The following is a 19,029-nucleotide window of genomic DNA, read 5'->3' as shown; positions in this document are numbered from 1 at the left end:
AGGTTATAAATTATTGTTAAAAGTACTGGCAAATCACCAGGTGCCAAGGACATGAATGCTCACAATATCTCAAGAATTATCAGCATTTTCCAACGGATGGCAACAATAAAGCAATTACCACCACTATTTTGAATGGCCAGCCCTTATGATATGTGTCAACACTTTCCCATTAATACTCACATGTCAAGACTGAGCAAAATTCTGTCAAGACTAGCACAATTGCAAAGACAGACACTATTGTGCCACTGGTACCAACAACATGCAATTTATTACCACCATTGTGACAGATTAAGATTGACCAAACTTGGTCAACGTCACAGGGATGCCCAAAAGTTGCCATGAGTTACGACCATTAGGCAAAAGCCATAATGTGGGGCAATGTGTCAACTTATTGATGCCCACAAGGTGCCATGAATTACCACTATTGCATAGCGCCTGCATGTTACCAAGGTGCAATGACTGGCATGTTACCAGAGGTGAGTAAGGGGCATCATTTTGAGGGATAATAACAAGCTGCAAGATTTAAAAATATGTACAACCAGCACATGTAGGAAATAAACACCACTCAACAGATTCCAACAAGCTGCCAAGAACCACCACCATTATGCCAGGGCCAACATTTTACCACAGATGGGCAAGGAACATTATCCTGTGGTGCCCACAGACTGACAAGAATTATCACCATTAGGCGAGGGCCAGCACAAGTGGGCAAGGTTCATCCTATGGATGTCAACAAGATGCCTAGAATTCCCAGGGTCAGCATGGTAGCAGAGTGCTAGGGCCAGCAAGTTACCAGGGAAGGGCAATTATCATTCAATGGAACAGATTTCCAATACACCTCTGCTGGACTGTGAATGAGGGAGTTAGCATCTTTCCCCTCTGTGGGCCTGCAAGGCTGTCGGTTCCTGCACTCTTAGTACATTCACCCTATCCAAGCTGGCAAACTCTTGAGCAGACTGGATTGGGTTTGTCATATAGGAGTCACAAACTGAAAAATGTACTACTATGCAAGAAGAGATGGTACATATTGGCAATGGGCATCCTTCAATGATTACCCACAAGATGCCAAGAACTACAACCATTGCGAGAATCAGCACTTTGCCAAAGGTGGACAATGGAATCATCCAACGGATTCCAACAAGATGGCAAGAACTCCTATTATTAATATTATACAAGGGCCCTCACTATGCTCCCAGAAAATAAATGCTGATAGGAGCAATGCAATTAGCCTGCAGAAAGGCAGCAGCACATTGGATGTTGGGGATAAGTGGACCTCCTTGGAGAGTGGCAAGCATATTTCCTTGGGTGGCGGGTGGACGTGTTGTTGGGAAGGCTTGCGCTCGGTCGGGAAGAGGTGAGGGGTGGAATGAAGTGCCTTGAACAGCTTGGGGAGAGGGCCAGTGGGAAAGTCAGAGAATGGGAGGGGAAAAGAGGCAAGCAGGACTGATGGAAACTGCACAGGCCAACAGCGAAGGGTCTGGTGGTCTGGACCAATGTCTACTCCAGGGTAATGGGGCAGGTGGGTTTCTGTACACTTTGAGTTCTGTGAGGTGCCGAGTTCCTCGGGCTGTGAGGCACCGAGTTCCCATACATCTCTGCTGGACTGTGAATGAGAGAGTTAGCATTGTTCCCCTCTGTGGGCCTGCAAGGCAGTCGGTTCATGCACTCTTAGTACATTCACCCGCTCCAAGCTGGCACACTCTTGAGCAGACTAGATTGGGTTTGTCACATACTCCAAGTCACCACTTGCCACAACCGAGCATGGGGTGGATCCAGTTTGAAAGCTCTGAAACGGAAGTCCTACTTCCATCTTCCATACTACTGAAGCCTGGCTTAAGTTTCCACCAACTGTGTTGCCCGTAGGGGATTTGCAGACAAGAGACAGCCATCCTTCATGGCTTAAGGTAGCCACTGCCAGCACACCACAGCACTAGGCCCTAGTGCTCACCAAGGCAGAGTGTGCAACAGATGCCACCATGCTTCAGTACTAATAATTCCATCAAACAGGAGAAGCTTTCCTGCTCTTCCACGGCGCAGCATATACAGAGCCCCAAATGGAGCAGGCTACTAGAGGTGGGTTTTCTAGGCTTTCAAACTCAACAATGCCACTTGGCCTTGTAGTCATGTGACCTGTATGGGATGTGCCCCTTTTGCAGATGTAGATCGACACTGCCTTCCAGCATAAGTCCTAAGGTTCATTTTGAACTTAATTAAATCATGGGTTGTGCTGTGCCTCTACTTCATGTAAGCCAATCCAAACCTAAAAAGAGCCACAGCACCAATGAACAATGGGGTGATTTCCCATGGTACAAGCCAGAGGAAGTGAGGGCAAACTGTGGATCCACTGGTGGTTGGAGTTTCTGTAGGCACATTGCCAGCAGACAGGACTACTTGCAATGCATGTGTAAGGATACTTTTGCCCAGCAACATGCAATTTAACTTGTCACAAGACATCCCACTAAAGGCTTCACCTTCACACACCAACCACTATGTGGTGCCTTTGATGCAAATCGTAAAAAAAAGGGAAATTCAGCAATCACTATTTTTTTCCAGGTGAAAATGCATCAATAGTGAGGCTGACACTTGTCCCTTTAAAGGCATGCAACATACTGTATTTCTCAAATAGATGATATAACTAGTAGTCCGGTTAACCACAGCTAATGAACTTTAGGGCTCCTCCTGCTAAACTTTCATTCCTGAGCACATTCACAGTCTTGTAACCGCACAGTAAGCTTCAGAAAGGCATGTGCAAGACATTTACACTTCAGCAGCATTTAATAGGATGAGAAACAATACCTTTTGCATGGCTGGCGTTGCTGGAGGTAGTGGCGGCTGCTCAGAGCCCATAGGTAGATCAAAACGAGGACTAAAATTTGAAAAAGACAATGCATTAAGAAAACAATGAAATGGGAACACATACAGTCTAACTAATTAACCAACTCTAATTCGTGATCCAATTGAAAGATGTTGATCAGAGGTTGCAAAATTGTGATTTATATGTGTATTTAACTACTGACATACTGTCTACTTAACTGCCAAATAACATAGGTTCTCCAATATACAGGAAAAAACACGTGTGTGGGGTGTTTGAAACCTTTTCTTGCACTGCTTCAGTCAGTGGAATGGGTGTGTGTTGTCTTTCCAAATGGCATACATTGCTAAAAGAAAAAATTCTGAACACATTGACAGAGTAATAACTTGCCGCTTTGCCAAAAAAATAAATCACAACGTCCCACTTTCAATCCAAATTAAAGATTCCTACAGGTAGTGTGGGATTTATATTTAGACTGCAGCCTCAAAATAACTCATATCATCTTTGTTTCCATGGTTTTTATTATCTCCATATTTTTTTCTCCAATATTTTATTCTCTCAACCGAGCATGGCCTTGTACTCTCTCACTCTCACATCGCTCAGTCTTTCTCTCTCTCTCTCTCTCTCATTCATTAATTCCCTCCATTTTCTCTCACTGCCGGTCACTCTCTCCTTTTTCCTCTCACTGTCCCCTCACTCTCTCTCAGGGCTCCCCATTCCCCCAATCACTTTCTGTTTCCAATCTTTGAAAAAAAGTAGCAGAATTAGAACGACAGACTGATTGACTAAAGAATACACTTGTTCTGCATTGGATAACTCAAAGATCTGAAGATATAAATTAAGGAAATCTGAAAGAACACAATGAATATTCTTTTATCCCCCTGTCATGCATTGGGATTTTTAATAACTGGGAAGCTATGAAAACGCAAAAACTAGAAAATAAAATGAAAACTTGCAGTGGCCCCATTCACAACTAAGTACTGGCTTGCTGGAGAACAAAGCATCTAGTTTTAAGAGAAGCAAAGCTATTCTAGTATCAACAAATGCCCACTTGGCAAAGATGAGATACTTGGTCCAATACCGATCACAACATAATTGACCGCCACAACAGCCTCCACTTTGCAAGTGGGAATCCAAATGTGGACCCAAAGGACGGAAACTTAATCCATCCCATATCTCTCTCAAACATTAGTTTATGTCCCCAGAAAAAAAATAACAATGTTTCCACAACACAGAAAGAGGATGTTCCCTCATTTCCATAATGGAGGGCAAGAGAGGAGACACCGGGTTCTTTCAAAGAAAGAGGACGACGGTCATTTTCAAAGTGAGACGCTGAGAGGTTTACACAAAGCTAATAGACACAGTGCTGACAATGTTGGTGCATTTTCATGGGAATATTACAAGAATTGGGGAGAGGGAATTATCCAGTCACTGGCTAAGGCAAGGATACAAATGGCACCTCATCACCAGCTCCTCCTCCTCAGAACACTTTTGGACTTCAAAAACACTTTTGGACCTGAGAAACACTTTTGGACAAAATATTATTCTGCACGACTGCTAAGGAAATAAGAGTTAATGACACCCGATAGTCACTGACAGTAGAATTCTTCTCTAGGATTCATCTTATTGGCATCCTGTGCAATGCTACGAGGGAGGGCACAACAGACATAAGGACTGGTCCTCTGACAAAGATTCAGTGGCTGGTTGTGAGGGTGAGAGCAAAGACAGAAAACAGGAAGAACTCACTGCATGAATTTACAGCTGGACCCGTCTGGACAAAATCCCACCAAGTAATTAACACAGATGACTCTTCGAGTGTGACGGTGTCTACAGAGGGGACCTGTGGAAGACAAAGACAATAAGCTGACCTACCTGACAATGTTACAATAAAAACAAAAAAAAACATAATTTAATTAAAAAGAACTTCAGCACCTGGTTCAAAAATGCAGTTTGTTAGATATCAAACACATAGAAATAAAATAATTTACAAAATGAAAAAAAGTAAAAGGTACACTAAACACAGAAAACTACAGGTATAATAATAACTTATAGCTCCTAGTCCATGAACCTACCTCAAGATAAATGTAAACATTACTACACAGTCAACACAGTTTGAAGAGGTGTGTTTGAATCGAACAGTTTTTAAACAAAATTAAAAAAGAAACCAACACAAATCACTATTGTTAAAAACAAACCACTAAATCACCTTTGTAGCACACAAATGTATGATTTCAAACTACAGCTACAACATGTAATACACTGGTTTGATAAGAATGACAGTTGGGAAAAGGCCCTAGTGGTAGAGACACACCCCGTCGGTACAGTGACGAAGGCCTTTAAGATGGGGAAAGTTACACTGCAAATATTACCCTACTTGGTCAGGCAAGCGAGTAAGTTCTGGGAAAGAGTGATCAGAGTGGTTCTAAAGTAGCCAACATAGGATCCCAACATTCTGTTGTGGATTCTAAAGCCATATATAAAGATATTAACAAGGTTACATGTCTGAGGAGGTAATGAGTGGGAGACTCTCCCACTGTGAGGTAGCTATATATTATTAAGCAATTCCTCACATATGAACAGAAAAGGGACCAATAGTATTGGTGACCAGAGAGTTCTAGGGGGCTTTCCTGGTCAACAATGGTGATGACAATGATTCTTACTTTGGCAGGCTGTAGATGCTAGTTAATAGTGTATGCCACACTGGTGGCAGACAGGGGCAGATACATGCCCAGTGCACGAGAGATGGTGTAAAGAAATGGCTCCCTGTTGCAGTTACCCCCCACTTTTTGCCTGATACTGATGCTGACTTGACTGAGAAGTGTGCTGGGACCCTGCTAATCAGGCCCCAGCACCAGTGTTCTTTCACCTAAAATGTACTTTTGATTCCACAATTGGCACACCCTGGCATCCAGGTAAGTCCCTTGTAACTGGTACCCCTGGTACCAAGGGCCCTGATGCCAGGGAAGGTCTCTAAGGGCTGCAGCATATCTTATGCCACCCTGGGGACCCCTCACTCAGCACAGACACACTGCTTGCCAGCTTGTGTGTGCTGATAAGAACAAAACGAGTAAGTCGACATGGCACTCCCCTCAGGGTGCCATGCCAACCTCACACTGCCTATGCAGTATAGATAAGTCACCCCTCTAGTAGGCAGGGTGCACTATACCATAGGTGAGGGCACCAGTGCATGAGCACTATGCCCCTACAGTGTAAGCAAAACCTTAGACATTGTAAGTGCAGGGTAGCCATAAGAGTATATGGTCTGGGAGTCTGTCAAAAACGAACTCCACAGCTCCATAATGGCTACACTGAATACTGGGAAGTTTAGTATCAAGCTTCTCAGAATAATAAACCCACACTGATGCCAGTGTTGGATTTATTAAAAAATGCACACAGAGAGCATCTTAGAGATGCCCCCTGTATTTTACCCAGTTGTTCAGTGCAGGACTGACTGGTCTCTGCCAGCCTGCTGCTGAGAGACGAGTTTCTGACCCCATGCGGTGAGAGCCTTTGTGCTCTCTGAGGACAGAAACAAAGCCTGCTCTGGGTGGAGGTGCTTCACACCTCCCCCCTGCAGGAACTGTAACACCTAGCAGTGAGCTTCAAAGGATCAAGCTTCGTGTTACAATGCCCCAGGGCACTCCAGCTAGTGGAGATGCCCGCCCCCTGGACACAGCCCCCACTTTTGGCGGCAAGTCCAGGAGAGATAATGAGAAAAACAAGGAGGAGTCACTGGCCAGTCAGGACAGCCCCTAAGGTGTCCTGAGCTGAGGTGACTCTGACTTTTAGAAATCCTCCATCTTGTAGAAGGAGGATTCCCCCAATAGGGATAGGAATGTGACCCCCTCCCCTTGGGAGGAGGCACAAAGAGGGTGTACCCACCCTCAGGGCTAGTAGCCATTGGCTACTAACCCCCCAGACCTAAACACGCCCTTAAATTTAGTATTTAAGGACTCCCCTGAACCTAAGAATTTAGATTCCTGAAACTACAAGAAGAAGAAGACTGCCGAGCTGAAAAACCCCTGCAGAGGAAGAACAGAAGACACCAACTGCTTTGGCCCCAGTCCTACCGGCCTGTCTCCTGCCTTCCAAAGAAACCTGCTCCAGCGACGCTTTCCAAGAGACCAGCGACCTCTGAATCCTCTGAGGACTGCCCTGCTTCAAGAAAGACAAGAAACTTCTGAGGACAGCGGCACTGCTCCAAAAGAACTGCAACTTTGTTTCAAGGAGCAGATTTAAAGACCCCTGCAACTCCCCGCAAGAAGCGTGAGACTTGCAACACTGCATCCGGCGACCCCGACTCGACTGGTGGAGAACCAACACCTCAGGGAGGACCCTCCGGCGACTCCGAGACCGTGAGTAACCAAAGTTGTCCCCCCTGAGCCCCCACAGCGATGCCTGCAGAGGGAATCCCGAGGCTCCCCCTGACCGCGACTGCCTGAACTCCATTTCCCGACGGCTGGAAAAGACCCTGCACCCGCAGCCCCCAGCACCTAAAGGAACGGAACTCCTGTGCAGGAGTGACCCCCAGGAGGCCCTCTCCCTTGCCCAGGTGGTGGCTACCCCGAGGAGCCCCCCCCCTTGCCTGCCTGCGACGCTGAAGAGATCCCTTGATCTCTCATTGAAAACCATTGTAAACCCGACGCGTGTTCGCACACTGCACCCGGCCGCCCCCGCGCTGCTGAGAGTGTACTTTTTTTGTGCTGACTTGTGTCCCCCCGGTGCCCTACAAAACCCCCCCTGGTCTGCCCTCCGAAGACGCGGGTACTTACCTGCTGACAGACCGGAACCGGGGCACCCCCTTCTCTCCATTGAAGCCTATGTGTTTTGGGCACCTCTTTGACCTCTGCACCTGACCGGCCCCGAGCTGCTGGTGTGGTAACTTTGGGGTTGCTATGAACCCCCAACGGTGGGCTACCTTGGACCAAAAACTGAAACCTGTAAGTGACTTACTTACCTGTGAAACCTAACAATACTTTACCTCCCCCAGGAACTGTGAAAATTGCACTAAGTGTCCACTTTTAAAACAGCTTATTGTGTTTTATGTAAAAAGTATACATGCTAAAGTAATGATTTAAAGTTCCTGAAGTACTTACCTGCAATACCTTTCAAATGAGATATTACATGTAGAATTTGAACCTGTGGTTCTTAAAATAAACTAAGAAAAGATATTTTTCTATAACAAAACCTATTGGCCTGGATTTGTCTCTGAGTGTGTGTTCCTCATTTATTGCCTGTGTGTATGTACAACAAATGCTTAACACTACTCCTTGGATAAGCCTACTGCTCGACCACACTACCATAAAATAGAGCATTAGTATTATCTCTTTTCGCCACTATCTTACCTCTAAGGGGAACCCTTGGACTCTGTGCATACTATTCCTTACTTTGAAATAGTGCATACAGAGCCAACTTCCTACAGATGGTCACAGGAGTGTCCTATACTCTTATAGATATAGATTGGGGAAAAGCCTGCTCACAATTTAAACACGTTTCTTTGAATGCACACTTTAAACTTTCCAGTTTCATTACTTTTATATGACATTTATGGTGCAAGCTTTTTACAAATGTTCTGGGTGTGCTCTCCGATAGAGAAATTCTGGAACAGAGTCATAGAGGACTTGCAGGCACTATGGGTAGGCTGCCCACAGGGTCTGTGAAGCGGTGTTTACTAGGAATATTTTCTATTCCATGCACGTATAAAAATAAGCTAAGAATGGCAACTTTGGGCAATGTGGAAGCCAGATCGCAATCCACTGGGTGTCACCGTGAGCCCCTAAATATGCGGCCTGGAAGAAAGATTCACTTGAATAGGCAGTTGCTTATGTTAGCCTCGACGAGAGAGAAAAAAAACTGAAGATCTGGGTAAAGGGGTGGAGATGCTAATGAGACTGAAAGATTCCATAATTAATAGATCACTCTTATTGTAATGTAAATAGAGGATCTAATGCTGATAGAATGCACCAGAAAGTGGTAATGGGTAAACATTGGCTGCATGCAGTATATTGAAAGAGAAATGCATATGCTTGTTGTAATACGTGGTACATGTACAGTATTGATATATGTTGCAATAAAGTTTACTTATTTTTAAAAAAGGGTGGGAAAGTATACCTGATTTTTGCATAATGGAGCTTGCAGTGCTTCTACTACAGTTCTGGTCCAAATTTAAAATAATTTGCAATTTTACTCTAGATGTTATAGCACAGATATTAACTATATGCCTTTTTGATTGTGTTACTTTTTGTTAAAGCACTAGTTCCAATGCCTGTGTACGTTCTAATAAAAGGTATATTTATCATCAACTTCAGAATAAAATATTTCTATGTTGGCCCTGGTTAAATACTCAAAGGTATAAACTACAACAATTTCAAATCCCCTCTCAATGACGGTTATAACATAATTTAAAGGAGCAGGCATAACTGGAACAACAGTCCATTTTCACTGCGTTACAGTTCCACAAAATGATAAAGTATAATGATGCACGAAAAAGTGCCTCAAATTTATTAACTTGGATACTGGGGATTGATTTGTCTATTGCCATTTATCATATAATGTTCAACAACTTATTCCAGGATTCATTCATTCATTCATTCATATTCATATTCATTCATATTCATTCTCTCTCTCTCTCTCTGTGCGCTTCTGATCTCACCCCGCCAGCTCACCATACTTCTTCATGTGCTCTTTGACTGCTTTAATATGTGGTGCATGAAGACATATCTCCCATTATACTACTGTTTAATGTGATATTATAAAATAATTTAAGTGTAATTGTACAGCACCCAAACACGAGAAAATAAATGTTTGAAATAAATGACTCACCATGTTTACAGAAGCCTCTATCATACCAGGGGCAATCTTTGATCTTGGACTCAGGGTCAATGTGTAGGAATGGACACTCTTTGTTACTGCACTCCGCTAGAACACAAATAAACTGGTTACAAAATGATACAGTCACAATGAACAGCACCTGGCTTAACATGGAATTGATGCCACATGATTAAGCGGTATACAGCCGTAAAAAAAAAAAAGAGAAATATACAAAGAATTTCCAGGAATTCAAGATGAGCGCCAATTGGAAAGTATTTCAGCATTCAACTAACCTGCTGTGCAACAACTTTGTTCCCAATTTGAAATATGTCACTGGTAAACAGCTTGCACAGTACTCTAAATCAGTGGTTCCCAACCTTTTGACTCATGAGGACCCCCAGTGAATCCCTACTGGAAGCCAGGGACCCCCAAGCAATGTGTAGGGTATTCGCCAAGACACAATTGTCTGTTGTGTGCCTTAGTCCTGGTCGTTATTGGTAATATTATTCACCTAAGGTCAGTATGCAGGAATCAGCACTAGTGGAAAGATACTCAACTTCTCAAAATAAAATTTAGAAAGGGTAAGTGCTTGTCAGCAGGTGAGCAGTTACTGAAAGTTCCCATTGTATATCCGTTTTAAACTCATTAACGTAAGCAGCCTTATTTTCACTCTCCATTCCTGCTATTTTTTTTATTTTTCTGTGGTCTTATAGAAATGGAAGGCCCAGTCAGTAGCTGCTAAGATGCCCCGTGTAGCATGTGCCATCTTTTTAACTCGCATCACATTGTACTCTCGTACTTTTAGTCATGCACTGATAGGTGCCATACAGCACCAAGCCTTGTTTGCTGCCTTCTGCCAATCTTGGTTGTTTGACAGAGGCCACAAACTTTGGCATGTTTTATAGCCTTCCATTCAGGTCTAGCGGCGCTTCACATCTACCAGCTATGTTTTTTAAAGCTTGCACTACTCTGCATTGTGGTACCCCCAGAGTCTTACTATTCCTGCAAACATGGAAGGGCCCTTATCTTGTTTACCATCTCAGCTAACGGTGGCCTTCTAGCCATCAGCACTTTGGACTCTGACATGCAACCCAACATTTATTGAGACTTTTTCAATTGATAAGGTGGCCCATCTCTGCTGTGGGTATTTATGTTCCATGCAGTTGCACGTTGCCACCTAGGCTTGAACTAAGAATTGACATTCTTTCTAGAGATGACAAGTTGTCTCGGAGTCTCTTGTGATTTATCCGCAGTCACACACGTATTTATTCACTTTGCATTCTGGTACTTGTGGTTTTGAGTTGTTCTATTGTAAATGCAAAGTAACGAGTGCTAGAAAATAGTGGACTTAAAAGGCAACTCACACCTGAGATGCATCAAAGTAAGATCTCTAAAGGAGGCATCTTGTCTTGATTTTCTAAAGAGGGTATGATCTATACCAAAATGTACACACATGTTCTCAGCAGCTCAGTTGGGCTCCTGGCATGCAGTGTTAATAACAGAAAATGTATGAGACACCTTTTATCACAGGACCTCACTTCCAAGTCTCTGTGAGCAGGAGGACCCGTATCTGCAGGTACAGAAATAGTGCAGACGTATATAACATAACCTGGGGGGCAGCTTTGTACCATCTGGACCCTCACTCAGAGAACGACAAGCCTTAATGTGGCTTCTGATTGGCGATCTCACCTGCAAGGAGGGAAAGGTGGATTTTAGATTGGCTGATCTTGTAAATACTTTCTTTGGAATTATAAAGGAGGCTTTATGCTCTCCGTCAGGAGAAAATAAAGCCGGAAATACAAACATATACAGCAGTTAAGCCTTGGGGAAATGTCATCATATATGTATCTGCCAACTTTATGTGGTGTAGTGAGACATTTGAAAGCACTCACGTGTTTCTCTCGAGAGAGAGATGCCCAACATTTCAGCAGGAAAAGTGCCTGCCCAGTCCTGGAGGTGCACGAACGCTGTTCAGCCTCAAAACAACAAGGGGCACAGCTCTTCTGCACAGCGACATCAAAATGGTCGGGGCTGGGCCCAAACACAAGGGGACACTAGCGCTGCCGTGCGAGCATGATGGAGACAGAAAATAAAATACGGCCAATCACTGTTCAGCTTTTGCACCTAAGGATGAATGGTGATTGGCCTGATTTTATTTTAGTATTGCCGCCCCTACGCTGTCCTTCACAGCTCTTGCGTGCTGTGAAGGCACGTGGGCATTTTCGATGAGAGAAGGCACTAGAGACCTACGGACCCCCTGGGATGTGTCATGGACCCCTGGCACCTGCACACCACAGGTTGGGAACCGCTGCTCTAGATCCTTAAAAATCCACTGAATTGAATTTGTAACTGGTGTATACTTAATCTATACCCCTTTATTCCTTTCATCTCTCTACCCAACAGGAAATATTCTCCCCTTCCACTAACCCATCTATATGTCAATGACTTACATGACTGACCGACTGGATGATTAAACATACATTTAGATGATGTTATATGCTGGACAGGAACAGCGATCTGACTTCATGGTCTGAATCAAAGATTAGTAGCATAACTAGTTAAATATCTTTAGTGTCACTATTTAATCAGTGCAAGTACAGGTACAACATTTAAATGGCTTCTTGTTTGCAAAATACTGCTCAAGTACTTCAGAGCCTGCACCATTGAGGAAAAGTCAAATCTTGAAGAATTGCTTGGAGGAGAAATAGTATGACGGTGTTAAGTTAACACTTTCCATAAAGTAATAACGAGCAGCAAATGCACTACTGTTCATTTGACATATATTTTCACGGGAAAAAACTGTTAAAAAGTGAATTATGGTTCTAACTCTAACTCCAAAATGTGCTTACATTCACCATTTATGGTTCAGAGCCAGGGATATGGCAAACCTCTGAGTAACACTGATCTCGTGCTTTTTCAGCACCATGAATAAACAAACTGCAATGCAGTTTTTTTTTTAACAGACTGCCATTGTTTCACATTACGGAATTCCTTCATTTTGCCTTTTTCCCAGCTGCATGAATTGCCATGTCAGGCGCATTACTCAGTGGGTCATCAGCCATCACCAGTCTTGTCTGTCAGAAAACTCAAAAGTCTGTTGTGACAGCAACCTTTCCATCAGGCTAGATGCTTAACTCCTGCAAATACCATTGAAAATGAATATCGACATCTGCAAGTTACAAACGGCTAAAAGCGAAGCCAATTTTCATTCCAAAACCAGAAACGTCCACCAGGTGTTAGCTGCGTGCAGAGGTCCATATGAAACCAAGATTGGCAAACACCACGTAGAGTGAGAAACACTATCATTCTTCAAGCTTCAAAATTCTACTAACAGTGATGTAGTGATTGAAGTATTGTGTTCTTGGCTCCAGTGATATGGAACTCCTTCCGCGATCAACACAGAATTGTATGATTTAGCTGAAAACCTGTACATTTAACTGCGACTTTTGTGGCCACCATCAGTTTCTAAAAACAGTTCCATGACACTCGTTCTGAGCAGTCAGTTGTACTGCTGAAATGTAATACACATAATAAATGAATCCATGGAAGTACACTACAACCAAAAAGTGGGGCTTAGCAGACATGTGGCTACAGGTCATCATCATCCATACTTACCAAATTTAGAGTAAAAGTAGCATTCTGGCATCTTGGTCATATCATATTCATGGAGGAATTCACACTGGTCACCTTTCTTACACAGTCCTCGCAGCCAGTGCTTGCAAACAACAGTCTTTTCTCCACTGATGTGCCGAAAAGGGCACATTCCCCCTATAGAATGAGACAGAATACAAGTGAGTAAGCCAGTCTTAGGGAAAACAAACAGCATTTCTTTTGTTAGGCATTTGAGAAAAAAGTAACTATTGTAAAATTAGCCATACTCCACGTTTTGCAACAAAATCCACTTTTCATTCGGCATTAGGCGCTACTCTTTTTCTGGGGAAAATTTGATAACACACCTACCATAAAGAAATCAAGAATAAAAGCAAAACCGGAATTCCTTGCAAAACTCATATGGACTCACAAGTTAGAATGGTTGAAACATAAATACATCTATGGTAAATAACATTGTATTTAAGTTACTTTTTAGAGCATAATTTTCCTCCTTAGGGCAGCAGTGGATAGCTCTAAAATAATTAGCTGCTGGGAAAACGTAAAGTAGGCTGTGAGTAATAAATAGATTACTGTTTCAACTGTAATTAAATCCATAGCATTCTTTGACCCACGTCCGGTAACTAATACTTGTAACTGGTCCACGCCTAAACTAGGGCACAATTTAATAGGAGGTGGTAAGTTAGAAGTGTAAAAAAATACCATGGGTTTCATACAGGAATCATGGTATATATGTCATTAGTACTCTCAGCCTGTCCATCCAACCAGCTCTTCACTTCACACTCCTTGGAGAAAATATTTTTGAGGTCATTAAAAGTCAAAGCATTGCATTTACAAAATCATAGGCTATGTGACTTCAAAAGCACAAGCCGCAATGTTCAAAGCCATTTTGCAAGTCGTAAAAGCATTTCCACTTTGCAAACCGGGTCCAATAACCAAATGGGAGGGAGTGAGAACGGAGTGTTCACCTCTTATTGCGAGACATATTTGTTTGGACAGCGATTGTATTGCAAACCACAGAAAGGTGGTAACCCATTCACAAAGTTTGTACTTGTGAATGCTGGCAGGTAACACGAGTTGAGAGGTGACTACATGCGCTTCAATCCTCACCCTGCCTGTTCTTTATGAACATTTTTAAAGTAACCTTGCATCCCTTAAGTAACACGGACTGCTTGAAATGTGTTCACTTATAAGGCAAAGCAAGTGTAGGGATTGAGGACTGCTGTACCACCAACCCTGTGTTCAAAGGCCCATATCGGAAGTAAAAAAAATAATCCTCTCGAAATATGAATGTGGCAGGAGACTGCAATATCCTGTGAAATGTCCATTTTGCGAGGCAACCGATTTGTCCATCGATGCATCAAAAAAAGAAGTCCAGACTGAAAAAAAGTTGGTCTTTAAAAAGCAAAGTCTAGCTTGTGACTCGAACTTATACAATAGGTCACAGCGTTCTTTATTGCAAGATAATTTAGTGTAGTTTTGTGCTGTTGGTTAGGGCTGAATTCGATGAAAGTTGACAGGTTGGAATGTTAAAAGCAGGAGAACTAATATGCAGATGTAACAGTAATGACAAAGAATAAAATCCTGCTACTTACTGTTCTTCCCTAAACATATAGGTTATTAGAACACCTGAATGTTGAGAGCTCCACTGAAGACAAAGGGGCAGCTCCCAGCTTATAATGGATGGTATAAGCCCGGAGCCCAACATTCCAATGTTTGGCTTCCCGTTTCTCCCTTTTTCATCCATTAGGATTTATAGAGCGCAGCTAATCACCCACAAGGCAATTGATGCGCTGGGAACACAGCTGCTAAGGAGTTCAGTTGAACAGCCAGGTCTTGAGACCTTGCCTGAATTCCAGAAGAGAGGATGCGGTCCATAGGTGAAGCGAGAGGTGGTTCAAGGATTTCCCCATGAGGCAGGTGAAGGAGCGTCTTCCACTGTTGCTCTGTCGGATATATGGGGGGAGGGGAGGGAGTGAAAGGGAGAGGGCAGCGGAGTGCAGGTGTCTGGAAGATTATTGGAAGTTCAGGCAGTGATTGATGTATACTTGTCCTTAATTGTGATGGCCTTGTGGGTGTGAATCAGCATCTTAATTTGCCATTGTTCTGAATGGGGAGCTAGATAAACTTCTTAAGGTGGTTTGTGGTGTGGGTCTCTTCGGGGAGGTCGAGGAGGAGTCTGGCCTCTGAAATCTGTATGGTCTGTAGTCCCTTCAGGAGTTAGGTGGCGATTCCTACGTAGAGTGTGTTGCCATAGTGCAGCCGGCTGGTGACTAGGGCTTGAGTGACGGTTCTTCTGTTATTGACGGGCTGCCATTTGAAGATCTTATGGAGCATGTGAAGAGTGAGAAGGCAGGAGGAGAACACTGCACTGATCTGGTTCTTCATGGTGAGCTTGCTATCCAAAATGATGCTAAGGATTTTTGCAAAATCATTAAAATGTTATTGATGTCCTGATGAGACCCTAATATTCCTTACAGGGATTGAAACGTCGTCGAAAACCAACAAGACAGACCTTGTGTTTCTTTCATTCCATAGATAAACTGCCCTATGGATAAAATTGTTTTTAAAAAAACAAAAACATAAAAACCCTATATGGAGGCTGTCTGGATGATTAAATATTGATACAGCAATGTTAAATAACACTGAATTTCCCAATATACAGTATTTTTGGTGTTTGTTCACTTGGGGAGCACTTTTATGCACTCTGTGTTAGTGTGATTCGAAAAACAATCTGTTTGATTTCCATGGTGATCTATAATAAATGTTTTTTTGTGCATTTTTTGTACAGGTAGCATAATATATCATTATGATAACCTTGACAGAACAATAACTGTCCATATGAAAGAGTTTGTTTGGTGATTATATCAGTTTCAGGAATTCCTTCCCCAGTTTAGAACAATTTTTAATGAGGTTCACATGAATGGGTGCTCTTTTTACATATAACCCAGATTCACGTGGACATCTGGGTCTCTCTTTTAACTAATTAAACTAAAACCAGAAATTACACTGTCAACTTTTGAGGCCTGTAAAAATTCCTAGCCCAACAAGTACTCACCTGTTTCTGATGATCTTGGTATCTAAATTCATATAAAAGTATGTGTTATTTTAATAAATTGGTGTCAGATTTCTTTATTGAGTGTATCACTTACTGCCTCTGTGTGCAATATATGCTTAGCACTACTCTCCGATATGCCCAACTGCTCACCCACACTACCACAAAAGAGCATTTGGGGGGTCATTTGTGCACCTGCAGTTCCTTTGGGGTTCCCCTGGACACTTTACATTATGTACCTCTTTTTGGTCCACAGTATAAATAGCCAGCTTCCTACAAACAGAAATTAACAAAGGCAGCACAAAAATAAAGATTAAACAAAGATGAGTTAAACAAGGTTGAGCCCAATAACATGATGATAAAGTTAACAATTTAGTAACCAGGGAGGCAGCAAGGGCGGGGTGGGGGGAGAGCTGTCATGAAGGACCTGCTCCTTAATTTAGAACATTCTAAACTTAGGGGGTTATTACAAATTTGGAGGAGGTGTTAATCCGTCCCAAAAGTGACGGATATACCACCAGCCGTATTACGAGTCCATTATATCCAATGGAACTTGTAATACGGCTGGTGGTATATCCGTCACTTTACCGTCACTTTTGGGACGGATTAACACCTCCTCCAAAGTTGTAATAACCCCCTTAGTGTCTATTCTCCCTAATGCAATTACTGCACTGCAGCAGAGGTCGAAATTAAAGTTCCAAGAGAGAATCCAGAACACACTAATAGCAACAGTAGCAAAAAGGATTCTGATTAACAATATTTGCTGTTCAATATTAACAATACAATAAAAGTACTGGTTTTTAGGTCTTGCCTAAAAAAGCACATGCACTGCTGAGCGACATAGTAATTTAGACTGGACTTGAAGTCTACCCATTGCCTATCACTGGTTGGCTTCACTGTCATACATTTGCTTGCTTCCTTTTTTTATTAGCTGCATGGGCTTTCCTTCCTGTTGCGTTTGCCCCACGCACTGGGCATGAATACATTTATATGCCCTTCCATTGCTCCCTTTTTCAAGTGCTACTTTTTACTTTTTAGTCAAGCACTCTACTAGGTGTTTTCCTGCTGTCTCCCTTGTGCACTAGTCCACCCCTCTGCTGTGCTTCATGTTCCTCTCGCTCATCTGTGTGCCCCCCCTCCTTTTTGCCTGCTCCACATTGTTCTTTTGTTAGTTTCATCCCTATGGCCCCTGTGATGCTTCTCTCACGCATGACGTGTGTTGCTTCTGCCACCATGTTGCTTCCACCTCCCATCCAAACCCCTCCATATAGCTTTCACCCCCATGTTGCATCCTTCACCAGTTTTAAAACCCCAGTCCCACCTGAGCCCCTGCACTGCGACTACCCTTTTTCCCCCAGTGTTCCTTCTACTCCCACCGAGCCCCTTTGTTGTCTCCCTATTTGCCCTCACACTTTTCTTCTTGATACCAACTCTAAAAAGAAAAAAAACAATCTGGTGCTGCATGGTTAAACCACTGGCGATACCAATAGGTCCAAAGGCAAAAGCCTGAATTGAATGGACAGTGCAGACATCAGTACAATGTCCATTTTCAGCTGCCCTGGAACCTTTAGAAACAAATTTCCACAAGCTGTCTTTACCAGGATGTAGACAGGCAGGATGAACCACAAAATGGACATCTGCAGATACAATTTCTAATACTACTAGAAGAGGAAAATCTCCCCTTTCTCTGAAGATGACAAATTTGAATATGAAGGCCCTAGAGATAAGTCTGAAGCAAGTCTGCAGCTGGCATCATGTACAACAGGGCACTAGAGGCGTTGTGAATTCTGGAAGCGATGAGATACCATTTTATGGTCTAGAGCCCTGAGCAGAGGCCCAGTTTCTAGCAGACATGTTCAAACCAGATGCTACAGTTCCCCCATGTCTTTGAGCAGAGTGACACCATAAAAGTGACAATGTCAGTGCAAAGCATATAATGAATAACTATTGCCAGAGCAGTCCAAAATAGCCTTTTAAGGCAGGGTCATTCCAACTCTTAAAACTGACACAAAGAGGTTAACATGATGAGAAAATGTAACAGAGAAATTGAATCAACAGGTCCTGGAATGTCTCCCTAAAAAAGCTTGACTTGGCTGGATTGGTCTCTAAAGTTCCTGAGAAAACAGAGGGCAGGAAGGAGGGTTTAGTAACAAACTTTATGCCCATTATGCAAGGCTATCAGAGAACACTGCCTGCTCGGTAATGCCAACTCTCTGCAGGGTTGTCTGCAAACCTATAGGGCCTGGATTCTTCTCATTCAGGCATCCTCTTTTTGTTCATCCTTTTGGTAAGTGCACAAGTATGTCATACTGTTACTGCTTCCGACAAAGCACAAAATACCATGAAGATAGATTTTCATCTAGAACTTTTTGTAATATTGGCTGTAGAAGCGAGTGTATAGATGGCTGTTTGTAGGAACAAACCCCCCAAAAATTGCATAAAGCCATAAAAAATGGCTACTTGAGGAACAATAAAGGTTCAAATCCTTATACCAAGCAATGAGCTGCTAGGGAACGCTTCCAAAAACATAATTATGGGCCTACTGTAAAGGTTATTAAGGTGAGACATGCCCCTTCTTTACTTGCCGTTCTCGGTGGGAAGGTAAAAAATAAAAAATTAAATCCTTCGGAACTGGGAGTGCAATACCCAAGATGCACCAATTCTTCAGACTAGCCTACGTTTTCAACAAACTGCACATGACTACAGCCTCTGAGATCTTGACGTAGATGCTTGAATTGTGGAA

The 19,029-nt window shown here is 42.9% G+C and overlaps 1 protein-coding gene across 2 annotated transcripts in view; it reads right to left on the bottom strand.

Moving 5' to 3' along the window:
* The window catches only part of CPSF4 (cleavage and polyadenylation specific factor 4), a 47,076-nt gene that overhangs the window by 8,657 nt on the left and 19,390 nt on the right, over positions 1–19,029 (bottom strand). For both annotated transcript variants that reach the window (XM_069210029.1, XM_069210030.1), the window contains exons 3-6: positions 13,238–13,390; positions 9,635–9,730; positions 4,559–4,652; positions 2,797–2,866 (exon numbers count right to left, since the gene is read on the bottom strand). In XM_069210029.1, coding sequence (XP_069066130.1) covers positions 2,797–2,866; positions 4,559–4,652; positions 9,635–9,730; positions 13,238–13,390 — 413 coding nt within the window. The remainder of the gene's footprint in view (positions 1–2,796; positions 2,867–4,558; positions 4,653–9,634; positions 9,731–13,237; positions 13,391–19,029) is intronic.

The sequence above is a fragment of the Pleurodeles waltl genome, chromosome 10 (assembly GCF_031143425.1).
Source record: "Pleurodeles waltl isolate 20211129_DDA chromosome 10, aPleWal1.hap1.20221129, whole genome shotgun sequence".
Lineage (NCBI taxonomy): Eukaryota > Metazoa > Chordata > Amphibia > Caudata > Salamandridae > Pleurodeles > Pleurodeles waltl.
The sequence above is the reverse complement of the archived record's forward strand: the minus strand, read 5'-3'. Positions and strand labels throughout refer to the sequence as shown.